Source organism: Xenopus laevis, chromosome 3L, assembly GCF_017654675.1.
Source record: "Xenopus laevis strain J_2021 chromosome 3L, Xenopus_laevis_v10.1, whole genome shotgun sequence".
NCBI classification, from domain to species: domain Eukaryota; kingdom Metazoa; phylum Chordata; class Amphibia; order Anura; family Pipidae; genus Xenopus; species Xenopus laevis.
This window is the reverse complement of record NC_054375.1, coordinates 130,361,866-130,389,360: the sequence shown is the minus strand read 5'-3', so window position 1 is coordinate 130,389,360 and position 27,495 is coordinate 130,361,866. Positions and strand designations below refer to the sequence as shown.

The 27,495-nt window shown below is 39.9% G+C and overlaps 1 protein-coding gene across 2 annotated transcripts in view; it reads left to right on the top strand.

The window, feature by feature from the left end:
- The first annotated feature begins 208 nt into the window (after nucleotides 1-208).
- The window catches only part of arhgap25.L (Rho GTPase activating protein 25 L homeolog), a 47,939-nt gene continuing 20,652 nt past the window's right edge, over nucleotides 209-27,495 (top strand). The window contains exons 1-2 of one of the 2 annotated variants that reach the window (XM_018253416.2): nucleotides 209-592; nucleotides 19,998-20,200. In XM_018253416.2, coding sequence (XP_018108905.1) covers nucleotides 532-592; nucleotides 19,998-20,200 — 264 coding nt within the window. In that variant the 5' untranslated portion in view covers nucleotides 209-531. The remainder of the gene's footprint in view (nucleotides 593-19,997; nucleotides 20,201-27,495) is intronic. The other variant, XM_041586965.1, reaches the window with a different exon arrangement.

Sequence of the window (27,495 nt, the reverse complement as noted above, 5' to 3'; positions counted from 1 at the left end):
TGCGGTTTAGCATACACATTCTGACAACATGGGTAGTAACACATTATACCATAGGCCTCTTTGATAATGAGCTTGAGACTATCTACCAGACACGGGCTGCTTAATGCCAATAACTAGGCCCTATAGCTCCCCCTTCTTATTGTAAACAAGCAATACCTCCTCTTTAAAATGTATGTCGATGAAATACCCACAACTTCCTCAAAAGGGTGTAATGTAGCTGTCAGACTGGAGCGTCAGGTTTCTGCTTGCCTGCCCGCAGCACAGCCTTAAGAGGATCAAACTGGACATTGTGGGGGGCCTGGATCTATATCCACACTGGCCAAATAAATCTAGAGAGGTACATGCCTAAACTACTGACAGAGCTGCAGAGAGCTGCCCACTTCTCATAAATTTTAACCTACGGGTCTTATAATCTGAAAGAGGAAACAGTTTTTTTTTAGTGCAACATGCTGAATGGAAGAAGGATCTGAGCGGCAAGACCCATAGATTCAGCCTTCATCATTTGTGGTCCAGTCTTCCTCCTCTCCAGAAATGTCACTGAGACTGCCACGGACCTGGGACTTCAACTTGAAACCTGATTTGGGCAGAATAGGTACCAGTAACTGTTCTTTGTTTCATTTTGTGCAACTTTTGTGTGGTTTTGATCAGCATTGAACTGCCGTATTCAGTGTAGGGGTTGCTGGTGCAATAAGCAATACAGCTTATGTGTTTCAATTGTGAGCTTTGGGGCCAGACTTTACCTTCTATGTCAATTGATATATGTATATCATTTGTGTGTTCATTGTATACTCCCATTTATTGTACAGGACTGCAGAATAGGTTGGCACCATATAAAATACATGATAATACTACTACTAATACTACTACAGGAATAGGACCTGTTATCCAGAATGCTTGGGACCTTGGGTTTTGCAGAAAACAGATCTTTCCGTAGTTTGTATCGTCATACCTTAAGTCTACTAAAAAATCATGTAAACATTAAATAAACCCAATAGGCAATTTGCCTCCAATAAGGATTAATTATATGTTAGTTTGGAACAAGTACAAGCTACTGTTTTATTAATAAAGCGAAAAAGGAAATTATTTTTAAAAATGGGAATTATTTGGATAAAATTGAGTGTATGGGAGATGGCCTTCCTGTAATTCGGAGCTTTCTGGAGAATGGGTTTCCGGATAATGGATCCCATACCTGTACTGCTACTACTATTAATAATAATATGTCATCCCCATTAATTATATAAACCAGTGCCAGCTACCCTCCAGCCCTCCAGCTGAACTGCAACTCTCAGCATCCCCTGGCTGTCTGAGATAACTACAGATAGAAATAAAATTTGGACAATTTTAGGCATCGATGTTTATCTTTCTCCTTTCAATCCCTGTGGGTATTGTTTCTATCATTATAGGCAGTACTGCTGTCTGGATAGTAAAACAGAAGAGTAGCTCACCATTATATCATATAGCTGCTTCTCTTTGGAGTACCCAGACATGTTTGTAGGTACAGTGCAGGTAACTTGAGAAAGTTCTGGCGGGAAGTTGTAGTTTGACAACAGCTCTAGGGAGATGCATATTCAAATGCAAAATAAAGGCACATGTGTGATGCTTTTGCCCCAATGGCACAACTCGTGCCCTCCAGGAAAGGGACACTATTCTTGAAACACAAAATAGAACACTGGTGAATGTAAGAGTCACATTAAGGCAGGAATTCAGTAATCAGTGGAATGCACACCTTTATGTTTTTCACTTTCTCTTTGTTCATTTACACCCTAAGGGAAAAATGTACTTGTTTTTTTATTTTTTATACGTATTTCCTTTTACAATCAACCTCTGATTAAAGCAGTATTTTTTTCAGTACCTTGTATTTTTCCTAGTATTGATGAGTGTTATACTGTACGTCAACAGCCGGCCGACTTACTTTGCCCAAGCGTCTAAGTGTATAGTTTAGAATCTCAGACAGCACAGGATGTGATTGTATAATACACAGGTCAGACTGAGCTTCCTGCTGCACCATGAATCACCGTATTCGGAAGAGAAGCACAATTTTATTCATCATAATGGAGCCTCTTTTAGTAAGCTGTGTCAGATTCACAATTCCATTGTTGCAGGCGTAGGAATTTCATGGACCAGATGCCACATGAGAAATAGACACAAAAGGAACATATTGTATTAATGTTATTATATATCCTAATTCAGGGATCCCCAACCTTTTGAACCCGTGAGCAACATTCAGAAGTAAAAGGAGTTGGGGAGCAACACAAGCATGAATAATGTACTTGGGGTGCCAAAGAAGTGCTGTGATTGGCCATTTGGTAGCCCCTATGTGGATTGTCAACCTACATTGAGGCTCTGTTTGGCAGTACACCTGGTTTTTATACAACCAAAACTTGCCTCCAAGCCTGGAATTCAAAAATGAGCACCTGCTTTGAGGCCACTGGGATCAACATCCATGGGGTTGGAGTGCAACATGTTGCTCACGAGCTACTGGTTGGGAATCACTGTCCTAATTAATTTAAGGTTCTGTTTAAGCTTTACTGACGTATGCCATATAATACCTTCTAACAAAATAAGTACATAACAACAGGGCCAGGTCTAGAGGTATTGGTGTCCCAGGCAGGTAACTTGCCCCATCCACTCCAGATTTCTCACTAAAACAGACCCTCCCCCCCCTAAAACCACTCCTTCACTCACCTGTCCAGGGAAATGGAGTGGATGGTACCATTCAATATATATATTGGACTTTGTGATCAAATACATTTTTATTCAATTGTCAAAGACCAGCAAAATGCAGAACTTTGCTTTTAATTATATATATATATTTTTTATTGTGTGCTCCGGTATAAGTCAATGGGAGAGGCACCTATCTCAATTTGAAGTTTTCGTGGCCTGCTCGGGGTCTAGCCTGTAAATCCAAGCGATTCGGGAAAAAAAGCCCAAAAAATTTGAGTAATTCTGGAAAAAGTGATTTGGATTTTTTGCTCTTATATAAAGTTTTTCTGTGATCCAATTAATAAATTTGGATTTTAGTAAGTAACTCCCCAAGGGGCAATTTCACTAACCTCCGGAAATTCGCCAGCGACGGCTTCGCTCACAACGGTACACTTCGCCAGCCGAAAATTTGCTAGGACAACGCTAATTCACTAAAGTGCAAAGTTGCGTCCAGGGCGCCAAACGCTGGCGAAGTAGTGCTAGCAATACTGCGGCAAGTGAAGCGAAGTTTTGCTAGCATTGGCTAATTTGCATACGGCGGGAAGTTAAAATTAAATGGACGTATATGTTGCAGTAACTACATTACACTACATAAGCCCAGGGAACCTTAATAAAATAAAATAGAGTTGTTATATTGCCCTACACATGTGGCCACTGTATAGTTTATAATATATAGATAGGTATGCACACTCAAAAGAAGGCAAGTATGGTATATTTAAAATAAAGTTTTACTTGTTTATGCAAATAATACACACAAAGCCACAATAGTAGGCCTGTATAATACAATACATAAGCTTACATGGTATATACCTAACGTTTAAACATAGCCACAATTACATAACAGTAAACAGTAAGTATTACAATTATACAGCAAGGAGCAGATACACCTACCACCAGTATGAGAATGGCCCCAACGTTTCGGCGTAAGCCTTTGTCAAGGGGATTCCCTTGACAAAGGGACAATTCTAAGTCCAAAAACTGTATATTTGTGCTATTAAATGTGCCTGTTAATTTTAGGTTTAAATCGTTATCATTTAGTGTTTCCAAATATTTTGAATACGTTTCCCCATCCCCTTTCCATACAAAAATCAAATCATCTATATAGCGTTTATAGATCATAATTGCACCCGTGTCCTTTATGTTACCTTCATATATGTGTTTCTCTTCCCACCAACCCATATAAAGGTTGGCGTATGTGGGTGCGAATTTCGCACCCATTGAGGTCCCACATATTTGGAGGTAATGTGTTTGGTCAAATTTAAAAAAATTGTGTTTTAATAGAAATTCAATTGCTTCTAGGATAAACTCTTTAGTATCCGTGTCATAATTACTGTATCTTTCTAAGTGGTATCGAATTGCATGCAGACCTTTTTCGTGGGGTATGCAGGAGTAAAGACTTGTTACATCTGCAGTTGCCCAAATATAATCTGATTTCCATTGAAAGTTTTCAAAGATCTGTAAAACCTGCTTTGTATCCCTCAAGTACGAAGTAAGTCTTTTTACCAAAGGTTGTAAATACAAATCGATTAACTCCGAAAGTTTTTCGTTTAATGAGTTAATCCCTGACACTATAGGTCTCCCTTTGGGCGGAAATATTCCTTTATGGACTTTGGGGAGATGATAGAAGATTGGTAGTATTGGGTTATCTGGTACTAGCAGGGATTTAATATCTTGCCCAAATATTGCTAAATTGTGGCCCTTTTCTACAATCCTTACCAATTCTTTTTTAAAAAGCATTGTAGGATCTCCCTTTAGTACCTGGTAGGATGTGTCATCGCTTAGTTGCCGTTCAGCCTCTTTTACATAGTCCACTGTATTTAATACTACTACTAATCCCCCTTTGTCCGCTTTTTTAATTGTTAAAGTTTCATCTTTTTTTAGAGATTGTAATGCCTTGAGTTCTATATTATTTAAATTTGATGTCTTTATATTTTTAGTGTTATTAACTTCATTTGACAATTTCGTGAGTTCTAGTTCAACTACTTCCTGAAATGTTTCAACTGCACTCCCTCTGAAGTGTACTGGGTAAAATTCAGATTTCTTTTTTAATTTTTCCAAATCTTGTTTGTTTAAACCCTTTCTAATGATTGAATTTCCTTCTGTTTCGTTCGCTAGGGACTCTAGGTGTGATATGGTTACCTCTTCCCTAAAGCTCCACATAACATTTTGTACATTATCATCTATCTCCACTACCAAAGTCTCGGGAGATGCAACTTCTGCTGCTATGTCTTTTTCTTTTTCTTTTTCTAAAAAGAATTTTTTCAAAACTAATTTTCTTACGAAACGATTTACGTCAAATAATGTTTCCAATAGATTAAAGTTTGTTGTTGGACTAAAATTTAGACCTTTAGCTAGAAGTTGCATTTCCCCATTTGACAAATTTTTATCAGACAAGTTTAATACATAATCCTCCCAGTTCCCCGTTTTTTGCGCAACTGATAGTTGCGTTGATCTACTTCTCTTGCGTCTCCTCGGTCTCCTCTTTCTTCTGCTCGTTCCCTCTGGGGTTGTCCTTTCTGTAAAAAATTGTCCCTCTCATTCTGTGGTGTCTTTTCTTTCTGTATCCATTTCTTTTGTTGTTGTTGTTGTTGATAATGTTTTTCTTCTTCTTTTCTCCTTTTCTCTTCTTTGTGTCCTTTATCTCGTTTGTCACTGGTAAATATTTCCATCATATGTGTCTCACGTTCTTGCTGTAAGGAAGCAGAAAAAGAAGCAGAACCTCCGGAAGCATTATCATTCTCATTAAGAGAGTTATTTTCAAAGCTTGAAAAGCTGACTTTCTTTGGACTTAGGGGTGGTTTTAGAATGGATTTTGGTGTACTCCTTCTGAATGAGCGTTGGTTAAACTTCGATCTAACTGGTGTTTTTACGTAAACTTTTCCTACTTCATAATCCATTTTGTCTCTACTAAATTTCCTTGATTTTCTATTCACTGTTTCATCCTCCTCTTTTTTCAATTTTAATTTTAATAATTCCTCTAATTTCGCAAACCCTTCCGCTCCTCTAGATTGTTCAATTTTATCTTGTTGTTCGCTTACTTCCTTTTTCACTTCAAATAGCTTTTTACCGTTACCTGGAGTCCTGTGGAGTGCGTGCCAAAGTGTTGATTTGTACCTTGAAGCTTCAAATAATGTCACATAGAAATGCTGGTCTCAGCCAGACAACTAATATCTATCACAATCTATATGAAGCTGTGCAAAGGATGCATAAAAACGACAAAAGCTACCTACTGACTGGCTGCTATGTGATACTACTCCTTGTTTGGACCTATAATTGTACAACCAATGTACTGCCTGTAATTTGCTGCGTGTCTCCAAAGACATTTTCCTGTATATTACTCTTGTATTAAGCAAAGGAAATGGTAGATTTCTTTGAATAAAAGATTTTCTCATGACACCAGAGTATCACTCAGGAAGGAAGACATACAGTCGAGGGGAGGCTGTGTTCACCACAGGTGTGAAGATACTTGCTAGTAGTTTGGGTGGGTCTGTTTATACATCATTTATCACTTACTGTTTGTTTGTTTGTTACATTCTCAAACCCAAGCATTCAAGGTCTTTGGCGTGGTATCATTCACATCATATAGATTTAATTTCTAGTTATTATATCTGATTCCAGCAGTAGGTGAAATAGTTTTATCATTTAATGTATTGTTTAAGTATTGCTTGACATTAGATCATTTGCGTATTTAATCCTCACTTCATTCATCTTTTTTTACACTTAAAGGACAAGGAAAGGATATTTTAACCAATTGTCACCACTATATAGGTGATCATGCTGCCACCCAAAACTGCTTTTATGTATAATGCAACGTCTTATTCTGACTACTCTGCTGGTTGAAGGCTGCCATCTCTAGCGTATAGGTGGAACCAATTCAATTTCACTTGGGGTTGTGGGGGGTCGTGGCAGTTGCTCAGTGTTCAATGATAACATGCTGTATAACTGATCTAGGCATGTGCAAGATTTGGTATCTTATCACTATGTTTGCCCAGAAATCTAAATCTGAACAAGACAAACCTGGAACAAGCAACAAGCTATGAAACCCTTTTCAAAGGAATAAAGAAGAACTAAAGCCTAATAACAAATAATGCTGTATGTATCAGGCCCGGATTTGTGGAAAAGGCCACCTAGGCCCGGGCGGCATGCTGCCCAATCACACGAACATTGGTTTGAAAGCTCTAGTTCTGCTCATGAGATACAATAGTTTTTTACAAATTTCCCATGCACCAATCCCCAGTGCTCCTGACCTGATGATGAAAATTTGTGCAAGTGCACGAATGAAGGGGAGGGGACAGGGGTGACGAACAGCAGCGGACCTAGAGGTGACCACTATGTAAATCCAGCCCTGCCTAGAAGTTCTGCAGCCCTATAACGGTAATGATTCAGGCCTTTAAAGTTGCCCATAGGAGGTCCCAACCTTGGATCTTGGTAAACCATCTTTTGAGTGCCAGTGACACTGCACGTGCTCAGTGTGCTCTGAGAAGCTTGGCTCAGGGGTTGCTGAAAATCATCATGCAAATATTGAGGTTTGTTGTAGAAGTGGACTACTACAGGGATGACTATTACATCCTGATGCAGAATGGTTTCAGAGTTACCATGTAATGTGAACCTGAATTCATTACTAATTAGGCTAGTATGGTTAGAGTTACTAGTGTCGTATTTTAAAGGGGAGGATGGTAACCCTAATTATGGTGACATATAAATATATATATACACATATATATATATATATATATATAGCCCATCAATGGAACGCACAACCATGAGTTCAACGATTGCCTGGGTGCCAGTCTAATTATAAACAATAAAGTAAATCCCAAGGTGACGGCACTCGCAGGAAAAATTGCAACAACACAATAGAGTGAAACCAAGGAAGGTTTATTGTAATCCTACGTTTCAGTTCCTTATTGGAACCTTCGTCAGGGAAAGAAAATAGAACACAACAGTGCAGAGTTTTTAAATGGTGTCAAGATGGCGTCATAAAGTGGTTGCTAGGGTGCCTAGCAACCCATGCATAAAGAAATCGTGACAGTGTTAGGGTAAAAAACGGTATCACAGGCATAAGTCAAACCAAATATTACAGTAGGACAAGGGCTGCCCGAAGGCATCATTCAAATTGCCAAGTCATGCCAAGCTTAAGTGAAAAGCCGAGGTAACGGCTGAATTACCCGTCCTTCATTCTGCTAGCGGCGGACCATAACTTCAATAAGCGCCGGGCAGTTGAGTGAACAGAAGCAGCGGCGCGTAGGCAACGCATACGCTAAGTCCGCGTCCCAGCAATGCGCTAGCCCTTCGTGACGGGCTGTTCATTATGCCGTATATACAGCATATTGGTCCCTAAGCTCAGTAAGTGACAGCAGCACAGAGCATGTGCAGTGAATCAACAGAAAAGGAGATGGGGAGCTACACAGATCTTACTGCTAAAGGGCTGTGATTGCCTTGGGCTGACCAAAACATAATGTACAACATTTCTAGCTACTGCTTTGGTAAGCGTTATTTATTTTTAAACTATAAGTTGCTGGGGAAATGGAGGCATACAAAGCAATGGGAAGCAAGGTATGGCAGCAATATTTATGGGGCTTTTTGTTAGCAAGGCCTGAATGGGCAATTTCCTTGTCCTTTATATTTAAATAAAGGAGTATTTTAAATTATCCCTGACATTAGTGAGTGCTCATCTAGGCTGTTTTTTTTGCACCTGTTTGTAGTTGTATTTTATGCCTTTGCATATAGTATAGTCATTCTAAGATTTTCCCTACCTGTATTTTTAGGGAGTTCTGAATTCAAGGGTTCGCTAAAATAAAAGGAACTATAAACCTGTAATACAAGTAAATGTAAAATTGAGTACAGCACTTTTCTTAGCATTTTTGCCATTTCCATACACTTTTAATATTATTTTTGAATTCCAAGATATGAGCAAAAATATGTACTGCTAGTTTTAGGACTTTTTTGAGAACAGCGTCATTTGTTTGTCAGTTTTCCATCTGTGAATGTGGGGAAGGTGTCAGAAGGAAGAACTGTTCTGATGTTGTTCTGCTCAGTAGAAAAAAGTTATTTAAACGCTCTGATCTCTTTCAGGGGCGTAACTATAGAGGAAGCAGACCCTGCGGCTGCAGGGGGGCCCAGGAGGTATAGGGGCCCCATGAGGCCCTAATTCATATACAATTTCAATAAATATTGGAGTCAACCTCTAAACATTTTGGGGGCCTGAAAAATAATTTGCTGTGGGGCCCAGTAATATCTAGTTACGCCACTGATCTCTTTCCTAAACAGAACAACATCAGAACAGTTCTTTCTACAGATTCTGAACCGAAGTTGTAAACCTGACCAGCAGGTGGTGCTGTCCTTGCAGAATTCATTATATTAGCAGTAGACATTTTTCTCCACATCTTGCAATATTTAAAACAACAAAAAAACAGAAGAATTTACATTCATTTATTTCAAAGTCTACATTTCGGTTAATGACGTTTATTAAAGCTGAAATGCAAGGATTGCTTAGTTTCAAAAACGGTACCTTAAAATGGCTTTAATCTGTACAAACATCTGTGGTTGTACGGGAAAACCATGCAATGTTAGTTGTTACTGTGTGTAACTTATAAGTGCTGGTGCTTTTCTGTGTTCCTAACACACTTATTTCATTTTCAGCAATGGCTTATACTCAGCAATATGGAGCACACGGTGATTTAGGAAAAATCAAACCTTCTTTATTGAAACATACGTAAAATCATCATCAGTACATGTATGGATATGATCTCCCCCACACTTGACGCGTTTCGTGGCGTCTCGCCACTTCCTCAGAAGCAATGGCTGACTGTAAATCTATTTCCTCTACATTTTCAAGATAGTAGCCATTTTTAACTGCTAATATAATAAATTTGAAACAACAGTGCCTACTGCTGTTCAATTCAATTAACTGGATATATATATACATTTTGTGATCAAAGGAACGTCTTGTGTTGTTGCTGTGCTTCGAACTGACCAGATGACTCTTCTCTGCTTATTAACAGCATTTTCTAACAAGATCAACATCATAATTGGCCAAAATGAACAGCAGCTGGCAGTATTCTTTCACATTCATTATATTACCTTGACTGATATTGAGTTGTAACCTCTTCCTAAATGAATGTGCTGGAGGTATTGATCATTGTATATGTCACAACTCACTGTTACTATACCTGGCGGTCTAGTGGGCTGGCGGGGACATCCACAGCCTTCTTCCTAGTTGTGCACTTCCTGGTTTGGCGCGCTTCTTTTTATTCGTCACAACGTACCTGACGTCATTGCGCTTGGCATGAAATTCAAATATTTAAAGGAAAACTATACCCCCAAAATTAATACTTAAGCAATAGATGGTTTATATCAAATTGAATGACATATTAAAGAATCTTACCAAACTGGAATATATATTTACATAAATATTGCCCTTTTACATCTCTTGCCTTGAACCACCATATCGTGACTCTATCTGTGCTGCCTCAGAGATCACCTGACCAGAAATACTACAACACTAACTGTTACAGGAAGAAGTGAGGAAGCAAAAGGCATAACTCTGTCTGTTAATTGGCTCATGTGACTTTACATGTGGTTTGTATGTGTACACAGTGAATCTTACGATCTCAGGGGGCGGCCCTTATTTTTTAAAATGGCAAATTTCTATTTATGATTACCCAATGGCACATACTACTAAAAAAGTATATTATTATGATAATGGTTCATTTACATGAAGCAGGGTTTTACACATGAGCGGTTTTACTCAGTATCTTTTAATAGAGACCTACATTGTTGGGGGGGTATAGTTTTCCTTTAAAGGCACCTCGTCCTTTCACTCATTGCTAACATAGTTCTATTGTAGATAGTTCATAGTTGTGCTTCTAGTCTGTTTTCTCTGTTCCTTGACCTTTGCCTATCCTTGACCACTGTTGTATTGCTGCCTGAACTGACCTTTGCCTGTTTGCTGGATCCTGATTCTGTTCTGCACTGACTTATTGGTTTTGACCCCAGTCTGTTTCTTAGACTACGCTTGAGCTGGCCATAGACACAACGATCCGATCCTACGAATCGTGGATTCGTACGATTTTCGGACCGTGTGTGGAGAGTCCCGACATTTTCCGTCGGCCGTTTGGTCGATCGGAAAGGTTAGAAAATTTCTGTCGCCTGCCGATAATATCTCTGCGTGTATTGCTGATCGTACGATTTTCAGTGGGAGACTGTCACCAGCTTTGTCAGACATAACTATCGTACGATTGCTGTCAGGGGCAGAACATCGGCTCATCTGTTCTTTAACTACTTTATTTGATCTGAATGGTAAGACTTTGATCTGAATGGTTAGCGGCAGGTCGGGAGATGGGAAAGTCCGATCGTACGTTGATTCGTACTATCGGATCTTTGTGTCTATGGCCAGCTTAAGTTCTTTCCCCGTTGCTGCAATCACATGTTCCGGTTCCCTTGTTTGCCTAGAACTCTCTCCTTGGTTCTCTCAATTTAAGACCTGGCGGGCATCCAGTGAAGGACTCCTCCCGCTGTGAAAGGCGGCTGTTATAGGCAGAAGCGTGAGCCGTGACCGGATCCTTGGCGTTTGTTCTGGGTTTGGGATACAGAATACAGACACAAAGGTTGAGCATTTTCCTATTGTGTGGGATACGGAATGTGACACCCACATTCTAAATAGTTCTAATCCGGATTTAATTCCTTCTCAGGAAAGTACCGTATATCAATTACACACTATTTAAAAAGATTAGTATGTGAGCAGGTCCCCCTTAACTCATAACAAGGTTACAGAAACTGTATATAGAAACATTGGTTTGGCAGTCACGCTAGTATACTATGTGTATACTATCCTAATGTAATTGATGGTGGGATTCCAGGAATATACTGTAGTCAGGCAGCTCTATGCATATTCTTCTCATGCCTGTACCCCAATCTTGTGAGAATTTGGGAATTTGTATATATTTTCCTAAATGAAAAAACATCTACAATAGCAAATGCCCCCCTGGGAAGGGACAGGCCAACAGTTTTGGAAACTCTGCCACATTGAGATAGGAATGTATGTCAACGTGGCCACTGTTTTGATAGATTTCAGGTGGAGAAAATTGCTCTTCTAAGAACACAGGGTCAGTTGAAGTTAGATCAATGCATATTTCAAAGTGATCACAGCAGATTATCCATTAAAGGGGAAGTTTAACTTTAAATAACTATTAATATGTAATAGGTGGAACTTTTTTAAGCTTTTTTTTAATTAGTCTTCAATATTTATCTTGTATGGGTTTTTATTTATTTGCCTTCCCATTCTGCCTCATTTCAGCCTGCAACGGAGAATGCTGCCTGCAGGGCTGTATTTTTGTCCCATGCCACTCTAGGCACATGACTTCAGCTCCCCCCTCCCCCGGTTGCACCCGAGGGTCACACCTCTAAACCTGCTGTTCTAGGCACAAGCCCCCAGGTGCCTATATCTAAATACGGTCCTGCTGCCTGATTGCCAGGGTCACAGACTCCTTCACTTTTGTGATTATTTTTATTATGTGATTTCAAAATGGCTCCCTGGTTGCTAAAGTAAGTAACTACCTAGCAACCAGATAATAGTTAAATAGTTTCAGAACAGAACAAGAAATATAAATAACTTTAAAAACTTCCAAATAATAAAAATGAAAGTCTACTTACAAATTGTCTACAAATGATGCTAGAGAGCTGCAGAACAGAATTTTTGCTATATCCTAAAAGTACAAAATAACAAACACTAACGACCAACTGCAAATTGCCTGAATCATTCTAAAAATTTACTTCTAGGTGAACTGCCTTTTTCAAGCGTCACATCTTGGGAAATAAATTTCTACTGACCGAGACGCAAGTTTGTTGCACAGCCCCAGCTCTACATGGAAATAACAATTCTGACCATATTGTTATCACCTTATACAACTGTGACTGCACAGAGAAGAAGATTCTTTTCCCACCCTGGGTTCTTCCTCTTTTCTTTCTTTCTTGGGTTCCTGAATTCAAAGAGCAGTTAATGACAACACCAGGCTTAAAAAAAAATTTTTAGATAAAAAAATTCTTGGTTCAAAATTCTCGGGATACCAATTCCAAAATAGAAATTCCCCCAGAATCAGACAAGGCCACTTTGTTTTTAAGCCACTTGCCCTAGTTTCAGAACAAACACTGGGCTCCTGATATTACACAGCATGATACAACATCCGGAGTATCTCTTACTTTTCTTAAAGGGGCAATGTAAACTTTATGAGCAAAGTTACTGTAGTATATTTTGGGCTAACATTAATTCGGTATTCTTGAAGATTGGCCATTGTATGGACACCGTGAAGGAAATATAAATCTTATATCATGTAAAATTGAAGCACTTGTCTTAACATTTGATGCTATTTTTTTTGCAGATTGCTTTATATTTGTAAAAATGTATACTAGTGCTTCTACTACTGAAATTTAAACTATTTTATCATCTGCAGGTCAGTTATTCTGTCCATGATACAGTTAAGACAAGGAATTGTTCTAATGTTGCTCTGCTTAGGAAAGACTTCAGAAAAGTTATCTAAGGTTTCTTATGTCTTCCCTGAGCACAGCAACATCAGAATAGTTCCCTGTTCTTCTTATGATATCTTCTTCTGACTTCATCATGGATGGAAGAACTGACCAGCAGGTGGCGATGGCCAGTTTGTTTTGTCTTGAGGATTTACATTTCCTTTAACTGAGGGTGGCATAGGTTCTTATTATGAACTCTTCCTTAAAGGGATACTGTCATTGGAAAACATTTTTTCAAAATGATTCAGTTAATAGTGCTGCTCCAGCAGAATTCTGCACTGAAATCCATTTCTCAAAAGAGCAAACAGATTTTTTTATATTCAATTTTGAAATCTGACATGGGGCTAGACATATTGTCAATTTCCCAGCTGCCCCAAGTCATGTGACTTGTGCTCTGATAAACTTCAATCACTCTTTACTGCTGTACTGCAAGCACAAGCACAAAAACAGGAGGCAAACCATGATTTTTGCATTTGTGTTTAGTTAATAATTTTAACGGTTTATTTACCCCATTGTGCTCATTTAGGGAACACTTCTGTCCAGTGACTTAACTACTGGGGATATAGGGGGAATCTGGGCCTGCACAACACAAGGCATAACACAGATGGCAGGGCATGCCTCACCCCTCCCATCCCCTGCTGCATTCACCAGCTCTATATGTATGCATGGGTGCCCCAGAAACCTGCAGCAATTCATTTAGGTTCTATCGCAGCCATAAACATTTAGGACTGTGCCCTTTTTGCACTTTGCATTCTGCCATCATCATTAATGACTAATGTAGTCTTAAGTATTCATGGAAACCACCTGGTCCTCTCCCACTCACGTTTTTGGGCGGCTAAAGCAAATTACCTGCAGTTTGTGCTTTTGCCTGACAGCATGTGGGAGATGTGTGCTACACTTGCAAAGGGTTAACACTTTGGAGGAGCTATGAATTCAGTTCTGCATTTTTATCTACTCTGCAAAACACCCGTTTTTTTTTTCTTCTTCTTTTTTTTTATTTTAAAGGGATACTGTCATGGGGAAATTTTTTTTTTCAAAATGAATCAGTTAATAGTGTTGCTCCAGCAGAATTCTGCACTGAAACCATTTCTCAAAAGAGCAAACAGATTTTTTTATATTCAATTTTGAAATCTGACATGGGGCTAGACATATTATCAATTCCCCAGCTGCCCCAAGTCATGTGACTTGTGCTCTGAGAAACTTCAATCACTCTTTACTGCTGTACTGCAAGTTGGAGTGATATCACCCCTCCCTTTCCCTCCCCAGCAGCCAAACAAAAGAACAATAGGAAGGTAACCAGATCACAGCTCCCTAACACAAGATAACAGCTGCCTGGTAGATCTAAGAACAACACTCAATAGTAAAAACCCATGTCCCACTGAGACACATTCAGTTACATTGAGAAGGGAAAACAGCAGCCTGCCAGAAAGCATTTCTCTCCTAAAGTGCAGGCACAAGTCACATGACCAGGGGCAGCTGGGAAATTGACAAAATGTCTAGCCCCATGTCAGATTTCAAAATTGAATATAAAAAAATCTGTTTGCTCTTTTGAGAAATGGATTTCAGTGCAGAATTCTGCTGGAGTAGCACTATTAACTGATGCGTTTTGAGAAAAACATGTTTTCTGATGACAGGATCCCTTTAAGGCAAGAAAACAATGTGGCTGTTTCCCAGTAGAAAGTCCCTGTAGGCAAATATTTCCTTTTCAGCTCACTCATTCTGCACAAAATACACGTCATATTACAATAAGAACCAACGGTGTCATCAGATTTTTGTTGCTTTTTTGGATCAGATTATAGAGGCCGATAATAATGTAGGAAGAGTGGAATTGTTATTTTATTCTGTCTGCCTTGGATTTCTGTTTATTGGAATTTTATTTCATTCTGCAGCGTTTTTGTTTATTGCTTTTGCCTGTTCAATATTTTATTTACAGGTCTCTACAAGCCCCATAGTTTCGAAGTCCTATGTATACAGGTATTAGTCTGTTGGGAGAACGCTCTAATTTGTATCTAATTTGTATTTTTATACCTGTAGATATGTGGATGATTTAATCCAGCAAAGCCAGGTCCTTCAGTACTGGAGCTGTCGGCATTGCACCATGGTCATAGATCTGTAACAGAGAGTAAATATAGAGTAAAAATCATAGTAGGCATGTAGTAATAAACCCTCCTTGCTGACTCACTAATTGCTTACTGTACTATAGAAGGATCTGTGGCTGGAGAAAACTGGGAACCCTAGGTCTGCAGTTAATTCCCATACATATAACACTACTAGGACTGAATAACTGTCACCAAAGTGGCTGCAAACCCTGCAGCTGGTGTATTTCTCTTTTCCTTTCATTTCTGACCTATTTTCTGTCCAGATTGGGGTAACACAGAGGTTTTAATCAGGTTTTAACCCCAGCAGCCAAAAAAATATGCAGATTCTATTCATACAATCTGGTGACTTTCTAACTGCTGCCTGGGTGCCAGGGTAATTAAAGGGATTGTTCACCGCTGAGTTAACTTTTAGTATGATGCATAGAGTGATAGTCTGAGACAATTTGCAATTGGTTTTCATTTTTCATTATTTGTGGTTTTTGAGTCATTTATTTTTTTATACAGCAGCTCTCCAAGTTTGCAATTTCAGCTCTTTGCTAGAGTCGAACTTACCCTAGTAACCGTGCATTGACTTGAATGAGAGACTGGTATACGAATAGGAGAGGCCTGACTAGAAAGATGAGTAATAAAAAGTAGCAATAACAATAAATGTGTAGCCTTATGGGGCATTTGTTTATAAGATGGGGTCAGCGACCCCCATTTGAAATTTGGAGAGAGTCAGAAGAAAAAGGCAAATAATTAAAAAAACGATAAAAATTAAATAACAAAGGCCAATTGAAAAGTTGCCTAGAATTGGGCATCCTAAAAACATACTAAAAGTTAACTTAAAGGCAAATCACTTCTTTAAGGTCCTTGCTACCAGATTGCAATTCAAAATTTCAGTCCTAGCTGCACAATTAATAGTTGCCTTAGGTAGCCCCAATAGTGACAATGTTAGAGGAGCAAATAGTCTGGCAGCAGGCACATTGGTTTATTTTCTTGATAGCTATTAATAACTGTACACTCCCATTATAGACCCTCACGAAGAGTGTCCCTTCCCACTCACACCTTGGCCTGCAGTTTCCTACCAGTGGGTTTAGTCAGCGCTTCTCCCTCTACCCGAGCCTTGCCCTGACACCGCACACGCTAGGTGGTTCCAGAGGAAGTCTCACACCCTTCACCGGCTCCGACTTTGCCTATCCTCTTAAACCCTGACTGGCTGTATACCCACTGGGTCACCATGCCCACATACTCCTTGTTGGAGCCATAACTGCCCATGCTAATTACCCTGTCTCATCTCACACTCCTATAGTATCCTCTTACAACCACTAGGCCTCACAATAACTAAATTCAGTACCTCTCCTGGAAGATGACTCCACTGCATTTTATAACTTTCCACCCTCTTGGGACTTTCCCTCACTCTAACTACTATTACTATCTAGCTTCCTCTGGTGGCCAACCCATTTGCACATTAACTGTCACAACACCTTGCCTCAAGAAGACGTGGTTATAGGGGAGGACTTACACAACACAACTCCTTTAGGGAATGCAGCTCTTTATTGTAGCATAGCAACTTCAACATCACAGGTTTTCCTCAAAGTCTTGTTGATAGCCAGCCGGTAGCCATTAGTTATGCTTGTGGATGATGCCAGGGTTGTGTACTGCTATTGTTGGTTACTGGAGCATTTGATTACAGCTGTGATGGCTTCCAGCTGGGTAGTCTCGGTGGTCCTCCATGTATGTAAAAAGACTAAGGGGCAAATTTACCAAAGGGCGAAGTGACTAACGTTAGCGAAAATTCGCAAGCGTGACGTCATTTCGTTACTTTGCAGGTGTAACTTAGCTAGCAAAGGAGATAGACTCTAGCGGTATTTCGCTCCCTTACGCCTGGTGAAGTTGCGCTCTGGCGAATGGACGTAACTATGCAAATTCATTAAGATGTGGATTTTAATGAACATTACCTCTTGCGCCAGGCTTGCCTTCACCACCTCAGACCATGCGAAGTGCAATAGAGTAGATAGGAGTTCCTCAAAAAATAGTTGAACATTTTTCTAATTCCCAAAAAATGCTGGCGACTTTTTATTTTTCAGGGTGATAGGCTGCAAAAGATCGTAAATGTTTCTGGGGTAACCAGCTTCCCCCCTACATTTCCTAACATATGGCACCTAAACTATACAGAAGGCACATGTGTAGGGCAATTTAACAACTCTATTTTATTTTATTAAGGTTTCCCGGGCTTGTGTAGTGTAATGTATTTGCTGCAGCATATACGTCCATTCAACTTTAACTTCCCGCCATATGCAAATTAGCCAGTGCTAGCGAAACTTCGCTTCACTTGCCGCAGTATTGCTAGCGCTACTTCGCCAGCGTTCGGCGCCCTGGATGCAACTAAGAATTTTAGTGAATTAGCGTTGTCCTGGCGAATCTACGCCTTGTGTAATGTTGCGATGTGAGCGAAGCTGTCGCTGGCGAATTTTCGGAGGTTAGTGAATTTGCCCCTAGCAGTTTAGAATTGTAGATAGCCAACTTTGTAAGCCAGAAAGGGAGCAGCCCATGTCATAAATGCAGAACAGGGTTTGATTCCTTATGCAAACCTAAAAGGCAGCTTCCAGAAGGGCAAAACACATGATAGGCTAGGCAGGCCATTATAGGGACCAATCTGGCCATGAGTTGTAATGGGGCCAATCACAGCTAATGCCTTGCATAGGGTCTCTGAGCCAATTATGTGTATTGTGTTACAGAGAGTTCTGGTTTGTTTGCCCTCACGGTAAGGGTCACTTACCAAAAAATGCAGATCTGGCTATACGACATCAAAAAATCTTCTGTATTGTAGGGTCTCTTGATAGTACAATGGTTACTCACCACGTCAATGAAGTGGCCCAGATGCACCACCCTGGGCCCTCAGCACAAGGGGCGGAAAAACCGAAATATCAAAATGGAGCAGGCACTGAAAGGCAAAAACTTCCACCAGGCAGATCTGAAACTAACTGGACTGGAAAAGTGTAGGAAGGTGATTTCAACATATGTTGGAAGAACAGGTCCACATACCAATCTTTTTGGTCCCTAAATTGAATTTTCTGTGAGTAACTGTTAGTGCTGTCAGTAGCATCTAGTTACCCCACTGCATGGAACTTCTCTCTCTCTCTCTCTCTGATTGCTCAAGGTTATTTACCGTAGCCACCAGGGGGCCATTTAAAATCAAAATAAAAATTCATAGTAATATAAAATAATCAATTAAAAATGAAGTATACAATAAAAGTAAAGCATCACTCCATATGTATTTCCTTGTTGCTGTGGACAGTGACCCCTGACACCACATTTAAAGGGCATGTAAAGTGTAAAATAGAATAAGGCTCGAAATGCTGTATTTTGTATACTAAACATAAACATGAACTTACTGCACCACAAGCCTAATCAAACAAATATTTTATGCTTTCAAAGTTGGCCACGGGGGTCACCATCTTGTAACTTTGTTAAACATCGTTGCAAGACTAAGACTGTGCACATGCTCAGTGTGGTCTGGGCTGCTTGGGGATCGTCATAAACAAAGCTGCTTGAGTTCTGCATGGCTGGGAAGTAAGGCGCGGGCTCCCCCTGCTGTTCATAAGTATGATTGTTTCCCTGCTCAGCAGTTAGGGACCATCTGACAATTCCTATCCACAGCAGTAAATGAAGGGAGAATTTCACTGCATACAGTCAGGTTTCTTATAAAAACGGTACACATTTTTTAATCAAAGTATAATGGAGATAGGTTTCTTTTTCATTAAAGAAAGTAAAAATGGGATTTTATTTTTTTCCTTTACATGCCCTTTAACTGTCACTAGCAGACTAGAAAGACTAATAATTTTTTTTAAAAAAAACATACAAAAGAAATAATGAGAAGCAGCTAAGAAGTTGATTATAATAATCCCATCAATAATACGGTGACATTTAATTTAAAGGGGAACTTCTGCTTCAATACATTGTAATACAGCTGATTAGGGCTGTAATAAAATACAATCTTTAGTTGGTTATGGAATAGCAGCTGTGCTACTGAAACCAGATAAGCAGTATACATAGGAAGTGGCATAATCACAAGCAGTTTCTATCAGCAAGTTCCACATAGTTAACTGTGACTGCAGATTCATGGAGGGTTATTGGGCATTATATTATAGGCCTTGTTATTCATATCACATTTGACTGTCCAGACTATCACAGGGCTGCCGGGCACCCCAATAATAATTACTATAATAATATCCCAAAATGTATCCTATTCTTTAAGAAACACCCAAAATACTTCAAATAATTTGCATGTGTTAATGACTATGTAGATTTAGTTCTGCTTGGATGCGCAATGCTGTACATTTCTACAATGCATTAATCATTAATCAGGAACAACATTGATTGTTTAGCAATAAAAATAAAGCTGATATAGGTGTTATTTGGTTGTACCCTGCCACTCTCTCTAAATCCCTCCTACGCACCAGAGGAAGTCTATTTTGAAACTTGCTTTTGGCCACTTCCTTAAAGATTCTAACACCAGCTGTTTTATGTCTTTTCCCCTCAGTCTCCTCTCCTTGCCTACCAGAACTGAACACTCTCCCTTCAACCCTAATTGCTCTTATTTAATTACAAGCTTTTGTACATTTGTTTCTCCCCCACCCTACGAATGTTCTCCTGTGGATCATTTTTCCTTGTTTGCTAAACTTGCAGTCCGATCGGTCAGCGTGATGTCCAGTGACCATTCTGCATCATCCAGTCGTCCTCATCACCAGAATTCCTTGGAAAAGCCGACCAAGAGCGGATGGTTGAAGAAACAGCAGAAGTCATTTGTCAAAAACTGGCAACAGAAATACTTTGTACTGAAAGGGCAGCAGCTTTGCTTCTATAAGGACCTGGATGATGGAAAGGCACAGGTAAGTACAGGAAGGCATGGTGATTTGTGCAGAGTTTGCCTCAGCTCCTACCATGTTGGGACAATGGACCAGAGAAGTTGGATACTGGGAGGACTGTTCTATTGTACATAGGTGGCAAACTATATGGAATGTACCAGTCTGTGCTAATGTTCAAAGGCAGCAAATAATAGAGAATGTACCAGTCCGTGCTAATGTACAAAGGTAGCAAATTATAGAAAATGTACCAGTACATGCAAAGGCATAAAGGTAGCAAATTATAGTGATTGTACCAGTCCATGCTAAGGTATAAAGGTAGCAATTAATAGAGAATGTACCAGTCTGTGCTAATGTACAAAGGTAGCAAATTATAGAGAATGTACCAGTCCATGCTAAGGTATAAAGTTAGCAAATAATAGGGAATGTAGTCCATGCTAAGCAAATGTGATGTGAGTTACCTACACTCTCTAATATGTTTGGGCCTAGTTCTCCATGAGACAAATGGCAATAGCTCTGTTTGCCTGCAATTGTTTGGAATAGGAGAATAATATCCATTCTGTTTTTCTTATGTTCTGTTTCGATGGATAAACATTGGCTGATCCTCTGTGGCATCTTTCCTGCAGGGCAAATGGACAGGCACCCTCTGAGTGGCTATATATATATATTTATATGCCTGGCCACTTTCCATTGTTACTTATATTCAGGCCAAATGATGGGAACTGTAGGAGGACAATATGGCATCTGTTGCATCACCCGGAATCTGACAGGAATGCAAGATGGCCTGCTAAATCTGACCTGATGTACATGCCCAGACATTCTGCCAATAAAATTTAAATTTGACAAACTGTCTGACCACAACTGGGCACATTAGAGCTGAACAATGTTCTTCTTTCTGTGCCTACTGCCAGGGGTTCTAGACTAACTGTCAAACTGCCAGTGGCTCTTGCAGGATGTTGGCATTTGCTTTTCACACTAGTGATGTTCTGAGCTTCCCCTCTATTTCTAATACATGAATATTGATGTGGCAGACTACTGTTGTCATGTATATCATGTTATTTTTGTTTCTTTACTTATACAGTGATAGCTACTATGTAAGGTGCAATTTTGGGGCTTTAGGGTGATGGCTCATGGGATGTTTTCTACCTGCTCTAAATCACCTGTGGCTGCAAAAAAATTGAATGGCATAACAATGATTTTCATTTTTTGTTCGATCACAAAATACAAATGTTTCACCAGCAAATATTTAGACTGATGGAGGAGACAACACATCCCCTGTGCCGTTACTCTTCGAAGAGTGTGCCTCCTTTTCTGGGGCTTACGTGGATTCTGAAAGAGACAATCTAGAAAGATATAGATAAAGCCTTGTGGAGCAACGTGGCTCTAAGTTTCTTAATCTTTGACATCTTGGCCCATTTACGACTGTCTTGAAGGGGATTTTTACCTTTACATTAACTTTTAGTATAATGTCGAGAGTGATATTCTGAGACCATTTGCAACTAGTCTTACTTTTTTTTTGTGCTTTTTCAGTTACTTATGTTTGTGTTCAGCAGCTCTTCAGTTTGGTGTTTCAGCTGCGATCTGGTTGCCAGGGTCTTAAGGTGGCCATACACGGGCAGATAAAGCTGCCGATATTAGTTTAGACCAATTTGACAGTTTATATGCCCGTGTATGGGAGCTTTTGATGGGTCTTCCCAATCGATATCTGGCCACGATATAGATCGTGAAGGTTTGATTTTTACCCGACCGACCCGTTGGAGCCCCTTGGAGTATCGTAATCCAATCGTTCAACCATACTGCCGTTCGGATTACCCCCGATATAGCCATGCCGTTAGTGGCATGTCGGGGAAAGATCCGCTCGTTTGGCGATGTCGCCAAACGAATGGATCTTTGAGTCTATAGCCAGCTTTAGTTAGTCGAGCAAGCAGGCAGTGGTTTAAATGAGAGAATGTATTATGAATAGGAGAGGGTCTGGATAGGAAGTTGTGTAATAAAAAGTAATAATAAAATTGTAGCTGCATGGAACAATAATTATATTTTTCCTACCAGGGCCAATTACCTTAATCTGCTGCAAGGAAGCAGAAGAAGACACATTCAATAACTATATATGAAGAAAACAATAAATACCATTGTGAAATTCTATAGTGTACTAAAAGTTAAAGGGGTCGTCCGCCTTCCAACACAACACATTTTTAGTTCAGTTGGTTTCAAATTGTTCACCAGACTTTTTTAAAAATGATCTTCTATTTGGGCAGTTTTTCTAATATTGAAGTTTAAATATTGAGTGCTCACCTTCTTATGTCTTTCTAAAACTGCTCTGGGAGGGTGGTCGCCGTCTCTGTAACGGTTCTAAATTGGTAAATTTAGTTGATCCATTTCTTATCTTTGTGCCTGCTGAGTAGAGTCCCCGAGTTTCATTAAAGACAGCTGTTAGAATTGATACAATAGTTGCTAATACTCCAGAGATGATGCTGAGAAATGTATCAATTAAATGTTGAAAATTGTAATAGTTCAGAATCTGCACCTGAATTACTGAGCTGCCAGATTGAAACACGAACATTAAACTTTAAACATTAATTTTGGAAAAAACGTTTAAGAATAAAAAAAGGAAAGCAATTGAAAATAAATCTTTATTTCTGGAAAAAAGTGTTTGGAAGGTGAACAACCCCTTTAACTAAAAACTGAGTCACCCCTTTAGGGCAGAGACAGATGAGAAGATTCGGGGAGATTAGTCGCCTGGTGACAAATCGCCTCTTCGAGTGACTAATCTCCCCGAACTGCCTCCTTGCCGGCTATAATCTAAATCGCCAGAATGGCACTCGGCGCGTTTCGTTTTCTGAAGTCACTAGAAATTGCCTCACGAGGAAACTTCGGATGACTTCCGAAAACAAAGTGAACTGAGTGCCATCCCACCGGTGATTAAGATAGCCAGCAGGGAGGCAGTTCGGGAGATTAGTCACCCGAAGAAGAGGCGATTTGTCGCCGGGGCGACTAAATTTCCTAGAATCTTCTTGTCTGTCTCTACCCTTAAAGTGGCCATACATGGGCCGATCCCATATTGAATATGGGCTGAGCAGATACATTGTCTATACACAGTATGGCCACCTTTCTGTTGTTCTGTTTGTTCAGGAGCCGAAACAATTGGAACTGAAGGGAGTAAAAAGGATCTGCTCTTCAGTTCCTTATGTACTGATGTACTATACAGTGGCTGACATGGTGCTGTGGCAGATAAAATTTACAAACCCGATTCACGCCAATAACTATCTGAGCCAGAACTGTCCCATAATCCAGCTCCCCCTTTATTAAACGTAATTTTCAGCAAGCATTAAAAGTACAGCCCTTCTAGTTGGATTTTCTAGATGTCTCCTGCTTTTGTTCACGTGATCTGGGAACCTTACATTTTCCAAACTTTTTCTAGAATTCACTACTTTTCTTTATCTTACTCCTAGCTTTTAGCCACAAGCAATCACTTTGTATTTTAGCAGCGTTATCACTCTATGTGCAGAAGTCAGCATGGGATGCCCCTACGAAGTCACACTGCGGAAGGAGCATAGCAACTGATGCCTTGCCAAAATATTGCTTTGTTCCTGCAGTGTGGGTGGAAGAGAACACGCTTGTTGTAACCACATTGAGGTGGATGGATCTTTCAACATGGGTCACATATTGTCTGTGGTTGGATGTCTAGTTTATCAGGAGGAAAGTTGCAGGTTGGACAATGTCAGATTGGGGATGCTCCCTTCTGAAACTGCTCTTACTGATACCTACAAAGAGCAGAAGCCACCATTAGCACAAAAACTCTGTTCTTCTGTCCTTGACTTTGAAGAGGAGGGGACATGCTAAACATGCTAAATGGATGCCAGAAAATATTATTGCTCAATTTGTGGCTTTCTTTTATGCAGTTGAGGGTTGCTTGGCTAGAGAATAAGCATGGCAGCCCTGTGGCATTATAGTAATTAAAATAATCCAAGGGTGCCAAATGTGTAATCTGGGAAGGAGTAAACGTTTGGAAGGAGCTGGATGTAGCCACACAGGCCGGGTCAGAACCAGACAACAGGAGCAGAAACGTGAGGCAAACTCAAGGTCAGGAACAAGCCATGGTCAGAACTAGGAAGTCACACAGGGGACAGGAACACGTAGCAGAAGTCAAAGGAAGAACAAATCAGTCTTTAGAGCTCCTACGACCAAGCGAGCTTGACCTATAATGGGCAGTTCATTCAGTGGCCCCTTAAAAGAAGTCGAATAAACATGTTACAAATTCAGAGTTGGATAATATCATGTCTCTTTTAAGAAATAGCACTCATAAAATGAAATCATGTTTGTGTACTTAAATAAACCCCCAATGTTTACATGTGGCCATTGCACTGACTTTGCTGTAAAAGCTTCTGAAATGCCGCTTTGCTCTTGATAGTGTAAAAATAACCATGCGTGCTATTAGGCCTTACCCGGAGCTTATGTGTTGTTTTGCACTCTGGTTTCTTATCAATTGCACACATCCTGTGATCAGCAGCAAGTTCACAATTTTATATTAACTGTTTGTGTACAGAAAGGGAAGGAGCTGTCGTATAGTGATTATTCTGTGGTACCGCTAACGGAGAATAAACTGGTTCTGTATCCTTCACTGCAAAGGAGTAAGATCCATCCAGTGCTTCTGGTCAGTAGAGTGGGTTGACACAGGTTCAGGGCTGTAGGAATAGCGATAACCAAATATCTCTGCCTGATGCATAGGGAAGGCAATGAAATTAGAGACTCTACTGAGCTTCCAAAGTTCCCGGATCCTTTCCTGAACTGTGCGTGAGAACAGTGACACTGGACCATTAAACCATCTAATTCTTCAGTTTCTCTTGCGTAAGGCATCTTTAGGAGTTCCTTGAAAAAATATTGTCTCGGGGGCCTCCTGGATGACTTTAAAACTGGCTTTCAGATGTGTCTGGTGATTAAAGGCTGCTTTGGAAAGGTGAAGCAACCATCTTTGTTTTTCCAACATCCCTTATGTCCTGGGTTTGTGGAATAATGTAGAGTTTGGGCTAAGTGAGCCTTATATGTCACGATTACTGGTTACTTTGTTTCACTGTCTTCTCTGGGTTCTAGGGCTTAAATAACTAAACCTGATATATTTGTTATCCAGTTGGTCAAGACGGTCCAGATGGCCAGATTGTACTTTTATCTCTTGCTGGAACTGGCATGTATGGCAACTCAAACCCCATGGGAGTGACTGGATTCCTGTCTATGCATGTTCTTCTGCCTATCTGCCTATAACAATCACCTTTGGCTTTGGCCCTGGCTGGGTGCCGCCAGGACTTAGAGAATCCAGTAACTCCCACACAGGCAGGCAAGGGTGCCAAATGTGCTAGATGTAGTCAGACAGGCTGAGTCAGAACCAGATAGCAGGAGCAGAATTGTGAGGCAACTGAAGGTCAGGAACAAGCCATGGTCACAACTAGGAAGTCACACAGGGGACAGGAACAGGTAGCAGAAGTCAAAGGAAGAACAAATCAGTATTTAGAGCACCTGGACCAAGCGAGCTTGACCTATAATGGGCAGTGAATCAGTGCAGAGCAGGGGATTATATAGCCAGACTAATGGCCAATTCTCAGTACCTGTGTCCATATTAGCAACAGGTGAAACAGGCTATGCCTACTTGCAAATACAGGGATAGCAATAGCAGTGAACCAGGTCCTTAGCTGTCTGCTCATATAGAGTAGAGGTAATGCAGATAGTATAACAACACCAGATCACTGGTTCAAGCCAGGCCGTATGTTACAGGATTTAGCAGTGATCCCTGATGATTTCTCTACCCTGTGAGCTGCCCTTTAGTCAATTGTATTTGCACATTCTTAGATAATTGCAGAGAAGATACATAAGATACTGATCTACAGTCTAATTGGTATCCTTTTACATAATGTAGCTGTGTTGACCTTTGTCTACTGTGTGTTATTCAACCAAGACATCTCTCATCTTCTGAGACATAAGCCTCTTTATTTGTGCATTGCCTTGTGGGTGGGTGTCGTCTCACCTTCCCTCTTATTCACTATGATCTCTTAAAGCTGGCAGATAAAAGTGTTAAAGGAGCAGTAACACCGAAAAAATAAAAGTGTTAAAAATGAATGACAATATAATGTAGTGTTGCCCTGCAATGGTGTATCTGGTGTGTTTGCTTCAGAAACACTACTATAGTTTATATAAACAAGCTGCTGTGTAGCCATTGGGGCAGCCATGCAAGCACAGGAGACACAGTAGATAACAGATAAATTCTGATGAATTCGATTGTATATTAATGAGCGTATCTATTATCTGCTGTTTATCTTGTGCCTTTTCTCCTTTTCCAGCTTCAAATGGCTGCCCCCATGGCTTGTAAAAAAGGAACACTAAGGGGGTTATTTATTAAGGTTCAAGTTGTGTTTTCCACGAAAATTCGCGTTTTCAAGTTGATTTTTTTGGTCAAAACATACATTTTCAGGTTAAAAAAAAAACACGATTTTTTCGAGATTTATTATACCCCGACCCTGGACATAGATCGAATCCCAAAATATACCGTTTGAAACCTGTCGAGGTAATTTAGGAGTCAATGTCAGAGGTCCCTTGAACCATTTGAAGATGTTAATAACCTCCATGATGTTTGAGTTTTTTTAGAGGGTTTTGCCCGAAAACTCGAATAATTCCAGCGTTTTGAGTATTTTCCCCGCAGAGAACTCAATTAATTCTAGTTTTCGCAACTCGAGTTTTTTCCATCTCAGTTTTTTCTTAAATAAGAAACCATTCGAGATCATTCGAGGTATAAAAAACTCTAACATTCGACCTTTGATAAATAACCCCCTAACTGTAGGGTTTGCTTAATTATTTCTGTACTTTCAGGACTCTGAGGTCTTTACATCACGCTGGCATTTTACAAAATGAAGTTAAAAGTATTGTATATATAAGCCTATTTGGCATAAAAGTGCCTTTCGAGCTAGAGAACATGGGTCACACTGGATGCTCTTATTTTCTCTTATTCAAACATGCACCAGGGTTTAGTCATGATCAATTGAGGTAGATTATGCAGACAAATAATTTAAGGCTGAGCATAGACTGACCCCATCTAAAAAGAAATGCTCTGTAAGGCGACAAATGTATTGTTATTGCTACTTTGTATTACTCAGCTTTCAATTCCGTCCCCCTGCCATTCATATTCCAGTCTCGTATATGATTCAATGCATGGTTGCTATGGGAATTTGCACCCTAGCAACCAGATTGCAGACATTGCAAACTAGATAGCTGCTGAATAGAAAGCTAAATAACTATAAACAATAAAAAAATGAAAACCTATTACAAAATTGGCGTATTTT